At 45.1% G+C, this 15,936-nt stretch overlaps 2 protein-coding genes across 6 annotated transcripts in view; one reads left to right on the plus strand and one right to left on the minus strand.

Annotated features, from left to right (window-relative positions):
• The window catches only part of LOC124951685 (serine/threonine-protein kinase greatwall), a 38,708-nt gene that overhangs the window by 11,680 nt on the left and 11,092 nt on the right, over nucleotides 1-15,936 (plus strand). The window lies entirely within an intron of this gene.
• LOC124951683 (protein grainyhead) overlaps nucleotides 1-15,936 on the minus strand; it is a 63,405-nt gene that overhangs the window by 3,103 nt on the left and 44,366 nt on the right. For 3 of the 4 annotated variants that reach the window (XM_047500456.1, XM_047500458.1, XM_047500454.1), the window contains 10 exons: nucleotides 7,711-8,071; nucleotides 7,259-7,642; nucleotides 5,703-5,962; nucleotides 4,428-4,596; nucleotides 3,325-3,436; nucleotides 2,944-3,038; nucleotides 2,659-2,829; nucleotides 2,382-2,567; nucleotides 1,430-1,885; nucleotides 392-456 (listed from right to left, as the gene is read on the minus strand). In XM_047500456.1, the coding sequence (XP_047356412.1) occupies nucleotides 392-456; nucleotides 1,430-1,885; nucleotides 2,382-2,567; nucleotides 2,659-2,829; nucleotides 2,944-3,038; nucleotides 3,325-3,436; nucleotides 4,428-4,596; nucleotides 5,703-5,962; nucleotides 7,259-7,642; nucleotides 7,711-8,071 (2,259 nt within the window). The remainder of the gene's footprint in view (nucleotides 1-391; nucleotides 457-1,429; nucleotides 1,886-2,381; nucleotides 2,568-2,658; nucleotides 2,830-2,943; nucleotides 3,039-3,324; nucleotides 3,437-4,427; nucleotides 4,597-5,702; nucleotides 5,963-7,258; nucleotides 7,643-7,710; nucleotides 8,072-15,936) is intronic. The other variant, XM_047500457.1, reaches the window with a different exon arrangement.

Here is a 15,936-nt window from a genome sequence, read left to right on the forward strand (position 1 = left end):
CTATATACATACAGGGCAAGGCTGACGAGCGAAAATGAGGAAACAATAGCAAAAGGTGTATTTAGGCGTCAGTGATGGAAAGAGAATAGAAAAGAAGAAGAAGAAGAAGAAGAAGAAAATGGAAAGAGGGAGGCAAAAGAGTGCAGCGTTAGTAGTATATCCATGAAATTTTATGCCAAAGTGTGCGACGAGATAGATAACGAGAGCGCATTTGAATATCCTAAAGAAGGTTTCTAAAATCTCAGAGATCAATCGTTTTTGTTCCTTTCGCAGGACAACGCGTAATAGCAGGAGAAAAACTACCAAACCGGAGAGTCAGGTAATGTCACCGTTATGGCATGCACTACGTAACGCGTGCATGCAAGTAAAGATGACACTCTACTAAACTTACCCCTTTGTGTTTTTGCGATAGAGGTTATTAATACTCGAGGATGCAATTTTGTACTTTGACTCAATCTGCAAAATAGAAAAAAGTAGAATATTAGAATTTTGATAGTGGTACGGATCTTCGTTCTTTCGTGCTCGTTTTTTACACTTTTTTCTTCGAGAGAGAGAGAGAGAGAGAGAGAGAGAGAGAGAGAGAGAGAGAGAGAGAGAGAGAGAGAGAGAGGGAGAGAGAGGGAGAGAGAGAGAAAGAGAGAGAGAGAGAGTGAGAGAGAGAGAGAGAGAGTGAGGGAGAGAAAGAGAGAGACCAAGAAAAAGAGAAACAGGCAGTGAACAAAGATGGAACAAAAAAGAAGAAATAGAAAAAGAGTTACGATCGGCCAACTAATTGCAAGGAAGAATGATGCCGATGCGGCCGATAAAGTTCGTTCGAAGGAATGCATAACGAAGAGAGGAAAATGCCGCGACCGGGCCGGGATAATATCAATTGTTTTCCACTTTTTTCTTAAAAAACCGTTCGTTACAGTGCGCCTTACGTCGGGCACCGTTACGACGGTTCTCCTCGACGAGTCTTATTAGCAAATCTTTCGTCGTTCGATCGCATCACATCTAGCATATACCGTTGTTACTGTTTTTCGCGTGTCTCGCACGCGATATTAATGGGGAATTTTTGGAAACAGTCAGGCATGCGCAATATTAATATTAATTAGCGACTGATACAATGCAAACGGATTGATTAGGCCTTGATGGCTCAATAACATGCATGGATAATATTCGGTGAATCATCTTTCCTGAATACCCCGTGTGTAATGTTTGTATATGTGGGAGTGTATTTACGTAGACTAGTTAGTAATATTCATCGAGATAGAGAGTAACAACGAGCAAGACTCGTAGTACGAGATCGTTCGTCTTCTGTTAAATCGAGGAAATACGATAAAAAGAAAATCCTCGCTAGGTATGGGTTTGGATAAAATAATTTGAACGATATCGAGGATGTTCGAGAGTGTGCCGTGTGTTGGTGTAGAAAAGATCTTTCGGTTCTTACAGCATTGAGTAGTCCTTGAACAGTTGGCGGCGTTACGTGGAGAGGCGTGTAGACGTCTTCGGATTCCTGACGAACGTATAGCATGACACGTTCCTCGGCGTCGGCCGGACGCAAATGCGACGGCTGTTGCTGCAGGTGCAGGCGATTGCCGACGCTGGAGACTACGGTGCCGGCCAGTCCGGCCTGTTGTACACCCTGAAGCACCGAGCCTTGAAGTTCCTGCACCTGCATCAATAAGGAGTCCTTCTTGTCGTGTAGATTACTGAGATTGTCGGGCGGAAAGTGGTTGTGGAACTTCAAGGCGGGCAGGCTCGGTCTACCGCAAGTAGGATACGGGCTGCTACCCCCAGCCTTCAATCCTCCGCCCTCACCGTTACTGAGTGACGAGGTGTCGGTGTCGCCACCGCCACCGCCGCCACCGCCTCCGTAGAAGCCCGACAACTCCATCGTCGAAAACTGTCGTCAAAAGAAGAAACAACATGACATTTTTCTCTCTACCTTTCTTTATCTCTATCGCGACATTTATTATCGTGACAAATCCTTCCTACGAATCTCTCTCTCTCTCTCTCTCTCTCTCTCTCTCTCTCTCTCTCTTTCTCTCTTGTTTTTTCTTCGAGTGTTTCGCGTATTATCGGTATTTAAATGTGGTACACTCATTCGCGAACGCAAGTTCATTATTTTGCGATGCAAGAGTTGCGGTTAATTTTATGGAGGGTCGTGGCGAAGTCGAGAGCAGAGGATCGTGGCGTGTTTTTCTCGTTGCTTTGGAGATTTGTTCTTTTTTTTTTCGTTCTTTTTTTGTATTCTCATCACGGCTTTGGTTAGTAATTTTGGTAAATTTCTAAGAGGGTAAGGAATGGGGACATAGATGTTCTTTGAATTTTGTTTCTGTCGTTATTCATAAAATGGTAGAGATCGCACAGAGTTCCGTTCGTTGTATTTGGTGGAATACCTTGTCGATGGCATGCTCGGCCGGCGGTGAAAAGAGGACGGGTGGCTTGTGGAGATCGACCATGGAATAAAATTCGCTACGTTCCGTGACAGAGTGGTAAAGTTCGTCGAGTTTCTTCCTACCCGTAGCCGTCATCTTCCTTTTGGCTGCTCTTCTCTCCTCGTCGCGAGTCTTCCTTTCCGCTCCCTAGGAACATCGAAACGGGTCTCGTTTTATTTTTATGCTTCGCACGACGAAACGAAATATTATGTTTTATCCGCCCACAAGAATTCATTACCTTATCGCAAAAGACTTTGATCTGACAATAACCGCGATGCGAGGGTGGCGTGTAAGTGTGAGTGTGTGGTGGGGGTTCCTCGTACGTGTCCACTTGAATATGTAGCGGTAGGCCCTTTACGCCCTTCTGACTGGAGAAATCTGTGCTGAGACACTGCACGGCGACGTTTATCTGAAAAAAAAAGAAGTTATCAAATACATACATATATCAATGATAAACAAAGATTTGACCTTACATACGGTAGAAATGTAAAATGTATGTACGCGCGTTTTTCGTTTTGAATACCTTTGCAGAAGATTCCAAGGGATTCCAATAAACAGCAATCGCATTGTGCGCGACTTCCTCTATGCAACCCACCAAACCAACGCTGTTTTTTGTATCTGAAAGAATGTAATATATATGTATATAAGGGATTAAGTTTCAAAACAGTAATGATCATAGGATACGACAAGTTATTTCGTTGTACTAAACGAAACTAATATGAAATTATATATAATCATTCTGTCGTTTATCTTCAAGTTTCTATAATATGAAAATTGATAAGTGTTACGCAATCTTACCCCTTATCGACTCTTCCTTTTCCAGATAGCTTGCGCAAAACACACGCTTTTATATCGAATAAATTATGATACGTGTTCGAATTGATAATGTTTGAAATAATCTTACCAGCATCGAGAATACGTTGCTTTACGGAATGCTGTCTTCCATGCCAGAATTGCCAGGCTTTGATCTCGTCCTCGGGACTCTTCTCCTCTCGGAACATCAGCATAACCACGCTCTACGCGAAAAGATTATTATTATTATTATTATTATTATTATTATTATTATTATTATTATTATTATTACTATTACTATTATTATTATTTTACATCGCAATAATATCGAAAGTGTTTCTACTCTAGAATCGGATGTCTCTCTCGTCGAAGCCTTTTTGAGGCGGAAAACAACAAAACGAATAAGTGCGTACGGGAGCCGTCGAACGATAAACGCTGATTTCAGACGCGAGAGAGAAGTAGAGAGAAATAGAGAGAGACAGAGAGAGAGAGAGAGAGAGAGAGAGAGAGAGAGAGAGAGAGAGAGAAGCACGCTCGAGCGAGCTAACGTGTGCGCTGCTACTGGATTTTTCGTGTTTCGGGTGAACGAACGAAGAATTACATGCGCCGGGAAAATATGGAGCAGGAGAGGAAGAGAGTGAGAGGGAAAAGGGAGAGTGGAGAGACAAAACGAGAAACGTATCGTTCGAGAATAAGTCGAGTTACACGCTTGCACTTACATCTTGATTTCTTATTAGCTATAGGGGGAGAGTAGAGTAGGTAAGGTAGGGGAGGGAGCGCAGAGTAGGTAGGTGTATACCGTTCGAGTCGCCACACGCCTTGGACGCTCGATTAGCAATTAACGAGGAAGTCGTAACTCGTTGGCGGCTAAAAAAAATCGCCACCTTTATCAGAATGGAAATTGCTAACGGTTGCACCGCACTGCCAATTAGAGTCGCGAGAACAAACGAGCTAGCTCGACTTCTTCGCTCTTCTTTTTGCTCCTCTTTTTCTCATTCTCTTTCTATTTCTCTTTCGAAAAGCTCCTCGAACTCGAAAGCGTTGGGTTTTCTATCGCGCTGTAGGAGTCGACGATAATCGGACCTGATTCTGGGTACTTATGGTATTTTTTTACTTTATCGCATATGTATTATTTTATTCGTATAGCGTGTTCGCGTGTTCGTTAAATCACGAATACTTTTTCAACGTGAGTAAAGATTAGAACGCACGACTTACCTTAACCGTTTGTCCCGCCTTAAGAAGCGGTTTGTCCGGATCCGGTACGTAATCGAGAGTTATACCATAGAATTGACCCTTATTGATGTACGTTATTCTGTCGTCCTCGCGTCGTTGAGACGTGCTGATGGGAGACTCCAGATGATACTTGAAACCGTACGCCGAGAAGCTGGAAGATAGGAAAAGTATAGGTATACGACTTTAACGAAATTGCAAATAGCAGCGAACAGCGAGGATAAAGCCCGAGGAAGGATCATTTTCGTGCGAACTTTGCGATCCTTAAAATATCGCTTGGCTGAAAGAGAGGTAAAATCAGGAGCAAGGTCGGTAGCTAATTGGCAAGAGATTCCGTCTTGCTCCCCGTCTCTTTTTATTCGCCGACATTCGTAAGCCTCGTTTTCCTCAATTATTTTTTCTTGATCCTCTTGGTAAAGATAAATACACCTTATAAAGCAATAAATATGCAAATCGACGTGGTTTCTCTGGAAGAGGCTTTTTTTCTTTCTCCCTCTTTCTCCCTCTCTCTCTCTCTCTCTCTCTCTCTTCCCCCCTCCCCCCCTCCTCTCTCTCTCTCTCTCTCTCTTTAATCGAGTTCTCTGGTGGAAAGATAGAGAACTCGATTTAATTCTTGAAAAAGGACAATGGAACGAAGCGAACGTCTTCATCGTCTTGCGTTAGATTCGTCGATGCAAAAGAGCACAACTGTGCGCGTGTCTGTTCGAGTTTCTTGATTCGATATAGGTAGAGATCGGTAGGCACGACTCTGTTATCTCTATCAGCGGGACGATAAATGGAGTAAGTTGGCTTCGAGTCTCCGTCTTCGATACCTATGTACCGTATACGAGTGCCCGTAGCCAGGGTGAACGGCCTGTGTGCGTCCACGCTCTTTGCTCCTTTTGCCTGGCACACCGCCTACTTGCCGTAGATACCTTATTATAACTCCTGTGTACGTTACGCGTAGATCGGTACAAACTACCTCTCTTCCTTCGACTTAGCTCCTACCGTTCTTTTCTCTTTTATTTTTATCCTTTTTAGGGACGACCGCGTAATTCCTTCTTCCTCCTCTCTCGAACGAGTTAGAAGCTGTCAGTTGTCAGTTGATCCTTCCTATCCATTTCGTTTTATAATATCGCGAATAAAGTTCTTTTCTATACCATGTCAACCGATTTAAAACCGATTTACCTTTTCTTATCATTTCCTTCCTTCTCCTTCGAGGACCTCTATACAGTGCTCGTACAGAAGGAAGCGAAAGATCAGAGAAAGAGTCGCACTTACATCTTTGGTATCTGTATCTTGTCGGCATCGTTCTGTCTTCCAAAATCGTGCCAAGGTCTTGACCTCGGTGGATTTGGATTCGTGGTAGGATTGGTCGCACCTGCCGCGACGAGACCGCCACGCTGCACCTGCGCTTGCGCATGGCTCTGTTGTAGCTGCAGTTGCAGAGGTTGATGATGTATCACGGCTCCGCTCTCGAGAACGACCGCTGCACCAGTTGCCGTTCCTCCGGGGCAGAGCTCCGTATAGTCGAAGGACGACTGTACGACGTAACGAACGATATTAATGATGAGAAGAAGAAGAAAAAGGAAAGAGGCGACGACGCGATCGATAATCGAATTTATTAATATCGATAAACTAAAACAGAAGAAAAGTCTGGAATGATCGAGATAGGCGTACGTGATATTAGGTGGATCTACTTTCTTACGAGGTAAATCGTTGCGTTTACCGCGAGAGAAAACGATGAGAAGGAAGAAAACGGCGCGCGGTGTGCGGTCTCGTAAAATCGACCGACGACCGCACGAAATCGTAAGAGTTCACGACTAATAGATTGGTTCTATCGACGCAGACGCAGACGCAGACGCAGACGCGTCGATTTCGCGTTACATCTTTATATCCAACGTTACTTTATCTCCTCGCTACTTACGTAAGGCAGCGTACTTGAAAATGTTAAGTGAAAAAGAAAAAAAATAAAGGAAAGTATAGTGTATAGTCGATATAAAAATAATGTCGCCTATTATTTATTGCGTTCCCGGATAATGAGTCTATTACGCAAATGTAGGATAAGCGTATGTAGAACAGAAACATTACGAGTAAGGCGATACGCACGCCTTTTAGCCTTTGAATAGGTTTCGAGGATAGGAACAAGCACTCGCGGTCGACTCCCTATGGCGGGAGCATTTTAAAGCTGACTTCAGTACCTCCCGTGTTAGCGAAGCAGAACGAACGCGTGCTTTCTAATTCGTAATGTCGACTGTGATGCTAATGACTTACTCTCGGAGCGGAGTACGCGGTCGGCTAGACGCGATTAACGCTTCCGGAAGTAGACGATTACTTATGACCGATACGCATGTAGGAATGACGAATTATCTATAGATCGGTCAAGAATTCCCGTCCGTCGGTATGACGGAACGATTAAAATGATTATCGTCGATTGCGCACGTAATGCGCATGCACGTTTCCACGAGGCGCGATCGTGCAAATTCAATTACGAATCCAGTCGTCGAAGCGTCGCATATTCGCGCATTAATTAATCACACGATCGTACACACACACACACATATATATATATATATATATGTATATATATACAAACACATGCATATATATTTCTTTTCGTTCGGCCGCCGTCGAATTATTGTTTATCGTTGAAAATTATATTTTCCTCTTTTTTCTTTGTTCTTTTTCCTTCTTTGGCTAGACAAAACTATTAACGACGAATCTCAATTGGACGTTTTACCCGAAACGCGTGAATCTCCCGTAAAAAGTAATCGGTACAAAGTAATCGAGACAAGTAATCGGTAAAATAGCGACGGCGTATTTGGAGTATACGTAACCTGATGAAGGGCCGTAGGTGCGTGATGATCCTGCCTAGGTGTGACGGCGTCGGCACCGATTCCGGAATCGGGACTCGGTAGATCGACGGTGAGAACTTTGCTGCTGCTCGAGGAGGAGCGTATCGCGTGCGTCGTGGCGTAAGAGCTGGGTACGACCTCGTATCTCGTATAGGAGGCTGTGCTCGTCGACAACGAGGAAGAGCTCGAGGATGCGAGCGGTGGCAGAGCGTCACCCGTTACGTAGACGGCTGTTGTTTCCTGATGAATGCCACTTGCATTCGCGTTGTTTGTCGCGCTCGTTCCGGACGTCGAGGTGTACGCGGTGGACTGTAATCGTGGACTGCACGAGGTGTACGGATCGTACGGACTTCCGTACTGTTGCACCTACAAAAAGGAAAGAATTATCTTTGGTTCGTTTGTGAATCTCGTCGACAAGACGAGATTCTTTATACCTGTAGCTGATGTTGATGGTGATGGTACATTCCCGGCGGCGTTGGACTCTCCGGTTGCGCCTGCTTATGACGTTTGCTGGATTGTTGAGCTCCGCGCGAGGAACTGAGATCCTCGGGTTCCCTCTTAACTCCGGCGATGCCGGCGCTGGAGGAACCGTCGTGTCGGAGCGACTGCGGGCTCAACGGAAGCGGAAGCCCACCTTGGAGACTCTGACCAGGACTGTGAGACTGCTGGTTGTATTGGTGGAGGAAATGATGGAGCTCCCCACCTCCGGCGCCTTCGCCGCCTTCCATGCGATTTGCCGAGCCAGAACCGGAGCCAGGCGCCTCCTGCACCAGCAGCTTTTGGCCCATCACACCCCTTTAACAGTAAACAAGGGAATCGACCTTTAACTTTGTCGCGTACGATCGACGCTACGGCTCTTTGCGTCGTCCGACGGGTATTGCCATCGATCCTATCGGCCTCTCTTCCTTTCTCTTCCTCTTACTACACTCTAAGGGCACCTATCGAATTCCATCCCATGCACGTAGTCACGTATATCGAGGCCAAGACTCTCTTTCTTTTTACCTATCTTTGCTTCTCCTCTCAGAGATCTATTTCAGCCAAGGAATCGAACCGGTTTACTTTGCCTTTTTTTCTCCTTCTATTTTTTTTCTCTTTTTTTTTTTTCTTCTTTTTTTTCCCCCCAATTAATTTTAGTATCGACGATGATCCCGAGCCTAGTATTGATAAGATTAAATCAGCTGGCACTGTGCCCTTCGTTATCATCGTGCCGTTCAATAGCCTACATCGATCGATTTCATTGCACGGTCGATCGTTATTTTCTACGTTCGATATGAGAAAAATTTCACGGTGACAGGGTAGTCGTCTGTTGTCCAAGTTGGACAGAGACCAATTATAGCGTTACAAAGAAATTCTGTCGGCCTACTACGGCCTATCCTTCGTTCGACGATATAATTAGACGATATGTCGTTTCAGGTCAATCATCCGATATGTCTCCTTCGAGAGTGGACGGCGACAGGCCGACAAGGACGGCCAGCAGAACTCGGCGTTCGCGTGAGATGGAATCAAGTTCATCGCCGCGAATTCAATGCTTTATTTTTATTTTATGTCACGCACTCTATCAAATACTTTTACGTTCCCTACAAAATTCCTGTCGCTTCTGTTTCTTTATCTTTTTCTTTTAACAAAATCGAAAAGCTCATTCAACGAGAGTTTTTTTTTTTAATATTCGTTGGGTACGTTGCAACATCCTTTCTAACGCATCTGCCAAGAGCAATGGCAATAAAATTTTCAACAAGGAAAAGCGGTAGAAACGCGACTCCCTGTAATCTAGCGGCGAAGAGAGCGAAAGAAAGAGAGAGAATCTCGCGCGGCATTATGCGAAGTAGTTAACATGTTATATTTAGCATGATAATACATATCCACAGAGTACGAGGGAACCCTTATAAACTGCCAACGCTGTCGGTGCATGCGAGATCTTTCTTTTTTCTCATTCTTCCGTCCCATCTCACAGGGAAGATCGTTCTTCTTCCCTCCACGGTACTCAAACTCTCTCTCTCTCTCTCTCTCTCGCTCGCTCTCTCTCGCTCTCTCTCGCTTTCGGCCTTGCAAACGTGTCGCGGCAACCTTCTCCAGGTTCCCCGAGCTTTTCTGTCTCTTTTTAACCCCCGGTATATGAAGCGCTCGTCGCTCCTGTCCGTCGAACATCACCATCACCACCATCGGCAATGGCACCACCAGCACCGTGGCACCAACCCTACGGTCAGATGCTTCCGCACAATGGCTCTTTTTTTACACTTGATACCTGATCCCTGTCCCTGTCCTCTCTCTTTCCTTCTCCCCCCGCCCCACCCTCTTTCTCTCTCTCTCTCTATCTCTTTGCGAGTTCCACTCGCCGACTCGTTTCTGGCCTCCTCGAGATCTCGACCAGGCTGTGCGTCGAAAAGGGTACGATATACGCAGGTGAGGAGAGCAAGAAGACTCGAACGAGACCCGTCGACGCCATATTCCTGAGGCACTTGTATCTTGAAGAAAGAAAACTCCCGGGTGTTCCCGAGGAATTTTTGCTCCATGTAGAAGAGGGGAGAGAGAGAGAGAGAGAGAGAGAGAGAGAGAGAAGGAAATCCGTCATAGCCCGAGGTAGAGCGATCTCATGAATTCGGCTTACGTGAAATGGATCTCTCGCAACTCTTTTAGCGTACGAGTAATGCGATGCTAATCCCGAAGTACACCCGACGAAAGAAATGAATTTTCTTTCGTGAAGAGCTTACGAACATTGAAAGGATTTATCGTCAAACGATATCAAAATATTCGCCGGCTATACGAATGAATAAGCGAATAGGTAATGAGGCTGAGGGAAAGAGAGTGGGATCGAGCAACGCGGTTGTTCGAGACTGGTTGCGTCGAGACAAAGCTACGTTGAAGAAATAGGAACGCCGACGAGAGAGACTCGTGTCCCAGACGAACAGAGTGTAGGAGTAAGAAGTAGGAAGAAGAGACAGCAATGTACGAGGGGAAAAATGTTGGATAGGTATAACTCGCGAGAGGTCATCGCTCGTACGTACCTTGAGGTTATTCGGCATGGCCTACGGTAAACAAAAAATGTGAATAGTTTAACGCATATACGCGTTCTATGTGCGTTCGCATGTTTCACGTTCTCGACGAGAACCGTAAGACAATCGGCCTGGTATTTCCGTTTATTTTCTTTAAGCCTAACGTATTAGATTCGAGGGGAGTTTGCTTGCTCGCAACGGTGGCATAGGTGGTAGGATTATATACTCCTGAAAATCGAGGCGAAAGAAGTACATTCGTCAACTATTCTGGCTCATATAGAAGAAGAAGAAGAAGAAGAAGAAGAAGAAGAAGAAGAAGTAGAAGAAGAAGAAGGAGAAGAAGAAGAAGAAGAAGAAGATGTACATGTATCGTTGAAGTTCATGAGTCAGGAGTCTATCGTAAGGAAAATGCCTGGAGAGTACGTTAATGGTGAGGAATAGCATCGACGAGTGGACAAGATAGGCAGGCTGTGCCGTTCGCCGCTGAGAGGTAGAAACACACGTGCGCATAGGCGAAGCTTCGAGGTCGCGAGGTCGCCGGCAGGGTCACGACAAGCACGGATGTACGCGCGTATCTTCCTCCACGCACGCTCGCAACCTGCGGCGCTTGCGGTACGTCGCTTGCGGTACTAACAGGCTCCTCTCTCTCTCTCTCTCTTTCTCTTTCTCTCTATCTCTCTCGTTTCTTCGTAGAATCCGTTCGTAACCGGAATCGGCATTTCTCAAACCGGAAATCAAGCTCTGCCGGTATCTATCTTAGTCGCGTGTGCGCGTTTCGGTATATTTACGCGAGAAAAGAAAGAGATACGTATGTGTGCCTGTGTGTTATGACGTACGGCGAAACTCGAAAGACAGGTCCCGATAATGTAGCGCGTCCTAACAGCTTCTTGTTTCGGTCACTCCCTCGATTATTATTGTTCCTTTATCTTCTCGTTCATTCTTGCTTTCTTCTCTTTCTCTGTCCTTTTCTTTTCTTACGCTTTCTTACCGTTCTTCTTTGTCTCCGCTCGTTTACGAACGTCTAGGAACGTTCTTTTTTTTTCTTTTTCTTTTTTTTTTTTTTTTGACTTTACGAGCACGCACATTCTCGAAGAGCAAGCGAACGCGCGCGCAAAGCAAGCGGCAAGCACCTGTGCATATAGCACGTGCCTCTCGTCTTTACGTCGACGGCTCGTACGCGACGTCGGTCAACGAGGCACGAACGAATTGAAATGCACGAAACGTGACCGACCACTTCTGCCACTTCTCACGATGCGTCCTTCTCTCTCTCTCTCTCTCTCTCTCTCTCTCTCTCCCTCCTCCTCTCTTTCCTCGTAGTACCGCTTTTGTTCTAGGAATATTGCGCCGTTCTCGGAAGAATTCTTCGTTTCGACTTCTTGACCGCCATTTATATTTCCAAAAAGATACGCCTGGTCCCGCGTTATGACTTCTTTCGTAGCCCGTTTCTAAACTTATTCTCGTTAAATGTGGACTATGATTTTTATCTATGTTCCTGACTTATGCGTCGAACGTACAAGAGTTCAAGAGTTCGTTGTTCTCCTACGTGAATGCGTGCATTCATTTGGATTGACATCGCTCGTCGACGTCGACGGAATACGTTCGATCGAGACCGGAATAAAAGGAAGGATGGAAGTCGTTCTATGAAGAGTCAAATGGAGAGCCTCAAAAGGGGAAGAAAGAAAAGAAGGAGCCGATGGTGGTGTATGTCCGCTCGATCGAACCATTACGAAGTTTTACAATCGTAAATTTAAATAAACGAGGACTGGCTCGCGCGGGCGCTACGTGTCGAGCATATACGCGTCGAGCAGAAGAAGAAGAGGAAGAAAAGGAGGAAAGCAGAGGTCGAAGAGCGAAAACGGAGCATGGTACTGATCGTCGTCGTGTTCGCTATCGTAGTCGTCGCAAACGCGAACGGCGCGTCTGGTTCTGGTTATTCAGGCCCGTTTCGTTTTACGACGTGACACCGGGTCTCCTTCGCTTTGCCGACTCGTCAGGTGGGTCAAAGGCCACGAGAGTAGGCACGCCACTCTTCTGCACGCGCGCTCTGTCCCTAACTAGATCTCCGCGTAACGATAACCGAGAAACGAAACGCGTAATAACGACGACTGAATCTCGTCATGACTCTACGATCATCCTCCTTCTACTATATCTTTATTTTCTTTTCCTTTTCTTCTTCCTCTCTACAGAATAATACCAAGACGTTGCACGTTGAAACGAATTAAGTTAACTCTATCGAGGAGTTTGTTCTTAGATTACCATGGAGCTTGATTAGATTGGACGAGTCGAAAAACATGGAAAAAAGAGAGAAAAAGGGGGGAGGGGGCGGAGAGAGAGAGAGAGAGAGAGAGAGAGAGGGAGAGAGAGAGGGAGAGGAGGCTAAAGAGAAGAGTCAGGACCATCAGGGATAACCACGTCAGAAATTATTTATCGCGAGCCCAGTTCGCCTGGTCCTCGAGCAGATCTCCGTAGCGAAGAATAAGCAGGCAATGAAGCGCGCAATAAAAAGGCCGCGATGTCAACGAGCCGAGTTGATACTCGACCCCCCTTTAAGACTCGACTACTTGGAGGCAGGTACCATTATGCGTACGCCTTTGAGCCCTCGGTCTTTTCGTCGACGTCTTCGCGCTCCGAAAGTAGGCCGTAAAAAGTGCCATTGTGCTACCATTGCCACCGCTTTATATCGTGTCGTTTAAATTCTTCCTCGCGTAAGGTTAAGCGCGCTCGCTCGCTCACGCGTTACGTTACGTGCCGGGAAAGTTGTTACAATTTGTCCGATTAACCGATAAGATGTTCCGAGCTCTTTTAATGAGCGTCGATAAAGTTTCTTCAAGAAAAAATATCGCGCGATTTAATCCATAAAGCGAGAGCGTGACACCGGTTAAATGTTTAAATTATTCGACTTTATGATATCTTCGAATTGCGTGTATACGTCTACTACGTGTACGACGTAGTACAGTATCTGACGTATGTCAAAAGTAACGATCGAACGATTTTTCTCCGTAGAACAATTTTCTCTCTACGGAGTAGCCCTGTGCAATGTCCTGAAGAGAGGAAGAAACGCGCGTACGTCTCAAATTCCGTTTCTCAATACGCAATATAATGCAGTAAGATGTAATGGTACACTCCGTCCGAGATAGACAGAGAATAGTCGAATAGAAAGGACCGACAAAGGCACCTTCCTAAACGAGCGATATTTAATTACTCGATGTCGTTAACGACATTGCTACGTGCATTGCCTATTCGTTAATCGTATTAATTATCGGATTCTTATTTTCGTTCAATATATTACATACAAACACGAAATTGCTCGTTAATTATATAACGCGAGCACACATCCCCGATAAATCACATTATCGATCGAGTGCGAGGCGATCTCTTTTCTTTCTTTGTTCGCGAATGGGCGGATACGCACGAGTGCGTTATGCCTATGCTTTTATGTATATTTTAAACGTTGCATTTAATAATTCGTTACAGACACGTGATAACCACCAGTGACATCTATCTGACTTCTGCGCTTGCGATTATATTTTCTTTTCCAATGAAATACGATTGATCCTATCGCCTTTTCGACGTTCCTCTTCATCAAGAAAATTATTCGAGATATAATGATATCTGGAACGAACTCCACCCAGTTGAGAATACGAGAAATGACAAAGATAGATGGATAGATGGATAGATAGATAAAAAGAGAGAGAGAGAGAGAGAGAGAGAGAGAGAGAGAGGGGAGGGGGGAAAAATATCGGCTTATTCTTCAGTTTACTCGACGTTAACTCGCGTTCTCTGCATTTGGAAGGCGGATATCGTGGTTGTCACTTATGCGCACGGGCGTTTAGATTAAAGCAAGCGATCATGGAGTACTGGGAGCTTGGTTTTACTGCCGGCGGCTTGCTGTGAAACCGTACGCCGATTCGTGGCTTTGCACCATCATCGTACAACCCCGTGGCGAGTCTTAAGTGACTCGACTGTGTAAGAGTCGTCTACTTCAACTTATCTCCCCTCTTTCGTCCGATGTTTACGATGCGCGCTTCTTCTGTTCCAGAGAGAGGAAGACACAGAGAGAGAGAGAGAGAGAGAGAGAGAGAGAGAGAGAGAGAGAGAGAGAGAGATTTCGAGTTGTTTCAACGTACGCAAAAATTTTTTGATCCCTAATTAGAACATTTTTAGCATCGCTCGTAAATTAGTCCGAGTCTAGGAAATCTTTTCTCATCTTATATTTATCAAGTTGACGATACTTCGATCAAAGGATAACATTTGTCCATACTTCTTTGGCGCAATTCTCTTTTACAGGCGATTCTGCCGCGTGGTTGCGTAACCACGAGACAAAATATAGCGAGGAGAATATAGCGAGTCTTCGTTGTTAAGCAGGCAAACCATCGTAGCACGATAGTTTACAATCCTGTGCGAGAACTCGTCGTAGAGTAAGCGTATTTATCGGAGGTCCTCCTCGTTGCTATCCGGAAGACATCAGTGAGGATAAAGAAAAAGTTTTCAATCTTTTCTATGATCGCGAGGGATAGTAATTTTTCTAACGACTTTCGGTGCTTCGACATCATGATTAACTCAATCTTTATTTACTTTTTTGTGCTTCAGCCAGAAAAATTCTTTTTTCTTTTTTTTTTTTCTATTTCTCATTTTGTTCTCGCCTGATGAAATTCGACGTCGAATAAGATAACAAGGACGATCGCAAGGATCGTTCGTTTTTCTTTTCGCAAGATCAGGGTGCAATGAAATTGGATTAAAGTCGTGCCCTCGGATCAACTTTTTTTCTATCTTCTGGCAATCTCTCTCTCTCTCTCTCTCTCTCTCTCTCTAGTTTTCTCTTTAACCTTTATCGATGCAACGGAGACGAGGTTTAACGATCTACCGCTGTACAAATTGTCGAGATGTTATCGCGCTTTTTCTCTTTCTTTCTCTCCCTCTCTTTCTCCTTCTCTACACTTTGGTAAGGGAGAGGTAGATGCGAGGGAAGATTAGGGTGGCATCTCTCCCTATGGCGAGGTCGTTCGGGAGAACTATTCTGCTTTTACTCGGCTACCATCTCGAAGCACCAACCAAGAGAGAGAGAGAGAGAGAGAGAGAGAGAGAGGAAGAAAGTAGACATCAGGATTCGTACGTTGCAGGATTCTCAACAGTAAATTACAAAATATGCTAAGCGGCTGATATAAATCAAAAGTGGGATACATAGTGGCTCCTCGAAAGGGAGGTATATAACGGGGTCCTATCAACCCTAAGAACTTTGAATTCCATGGATGGGCCTAGACGCGTTCTACCTACTTTCGTTGCGCGGACCCAAAATATAAGGGCAAGAGACCCCTGAGGAATATCGGTTGAGGAGGGGGACCATGCACGTCACTCTCACGAAACCTGTACCATCGTTTGATGCAGTTTGCAAACCGAGCAAATGTACTGGAAGGCTTCGCTGTGCGATATAAATAGACTATCGTTCTCGAGAGATTTATATCTTCGCGACGGTGAATTATTTTGAAATCGTTCGGGCTGCGTCCTCCATCGAATTTCCATTATCGTTAACGGGGTGCGAGACTTTTATGAGATGCTTGTTAACGAAAGGAAATAGGATAGTCGCTATCTTTCATAGATTCAGGCAAAGTCTCGCAAAGTCTTTAGCTTCGTAGAAAGAGAAATAAAATCGTTGAATTCTAACGCGGTATA

The sequence above is a fragment of the Vespa velutina genome, chromosome 9 (genome assembly GCF_912470025.1).
Source record: "Vespa velutina chromosome 9, iVesVel2.1, whole genome shotgun sequence".
NCBI lineage: Eukaryota > Metazoa > Arthropoda > Insecta > Hymenoptera > Vespidae > Vespa > Vespa velutina.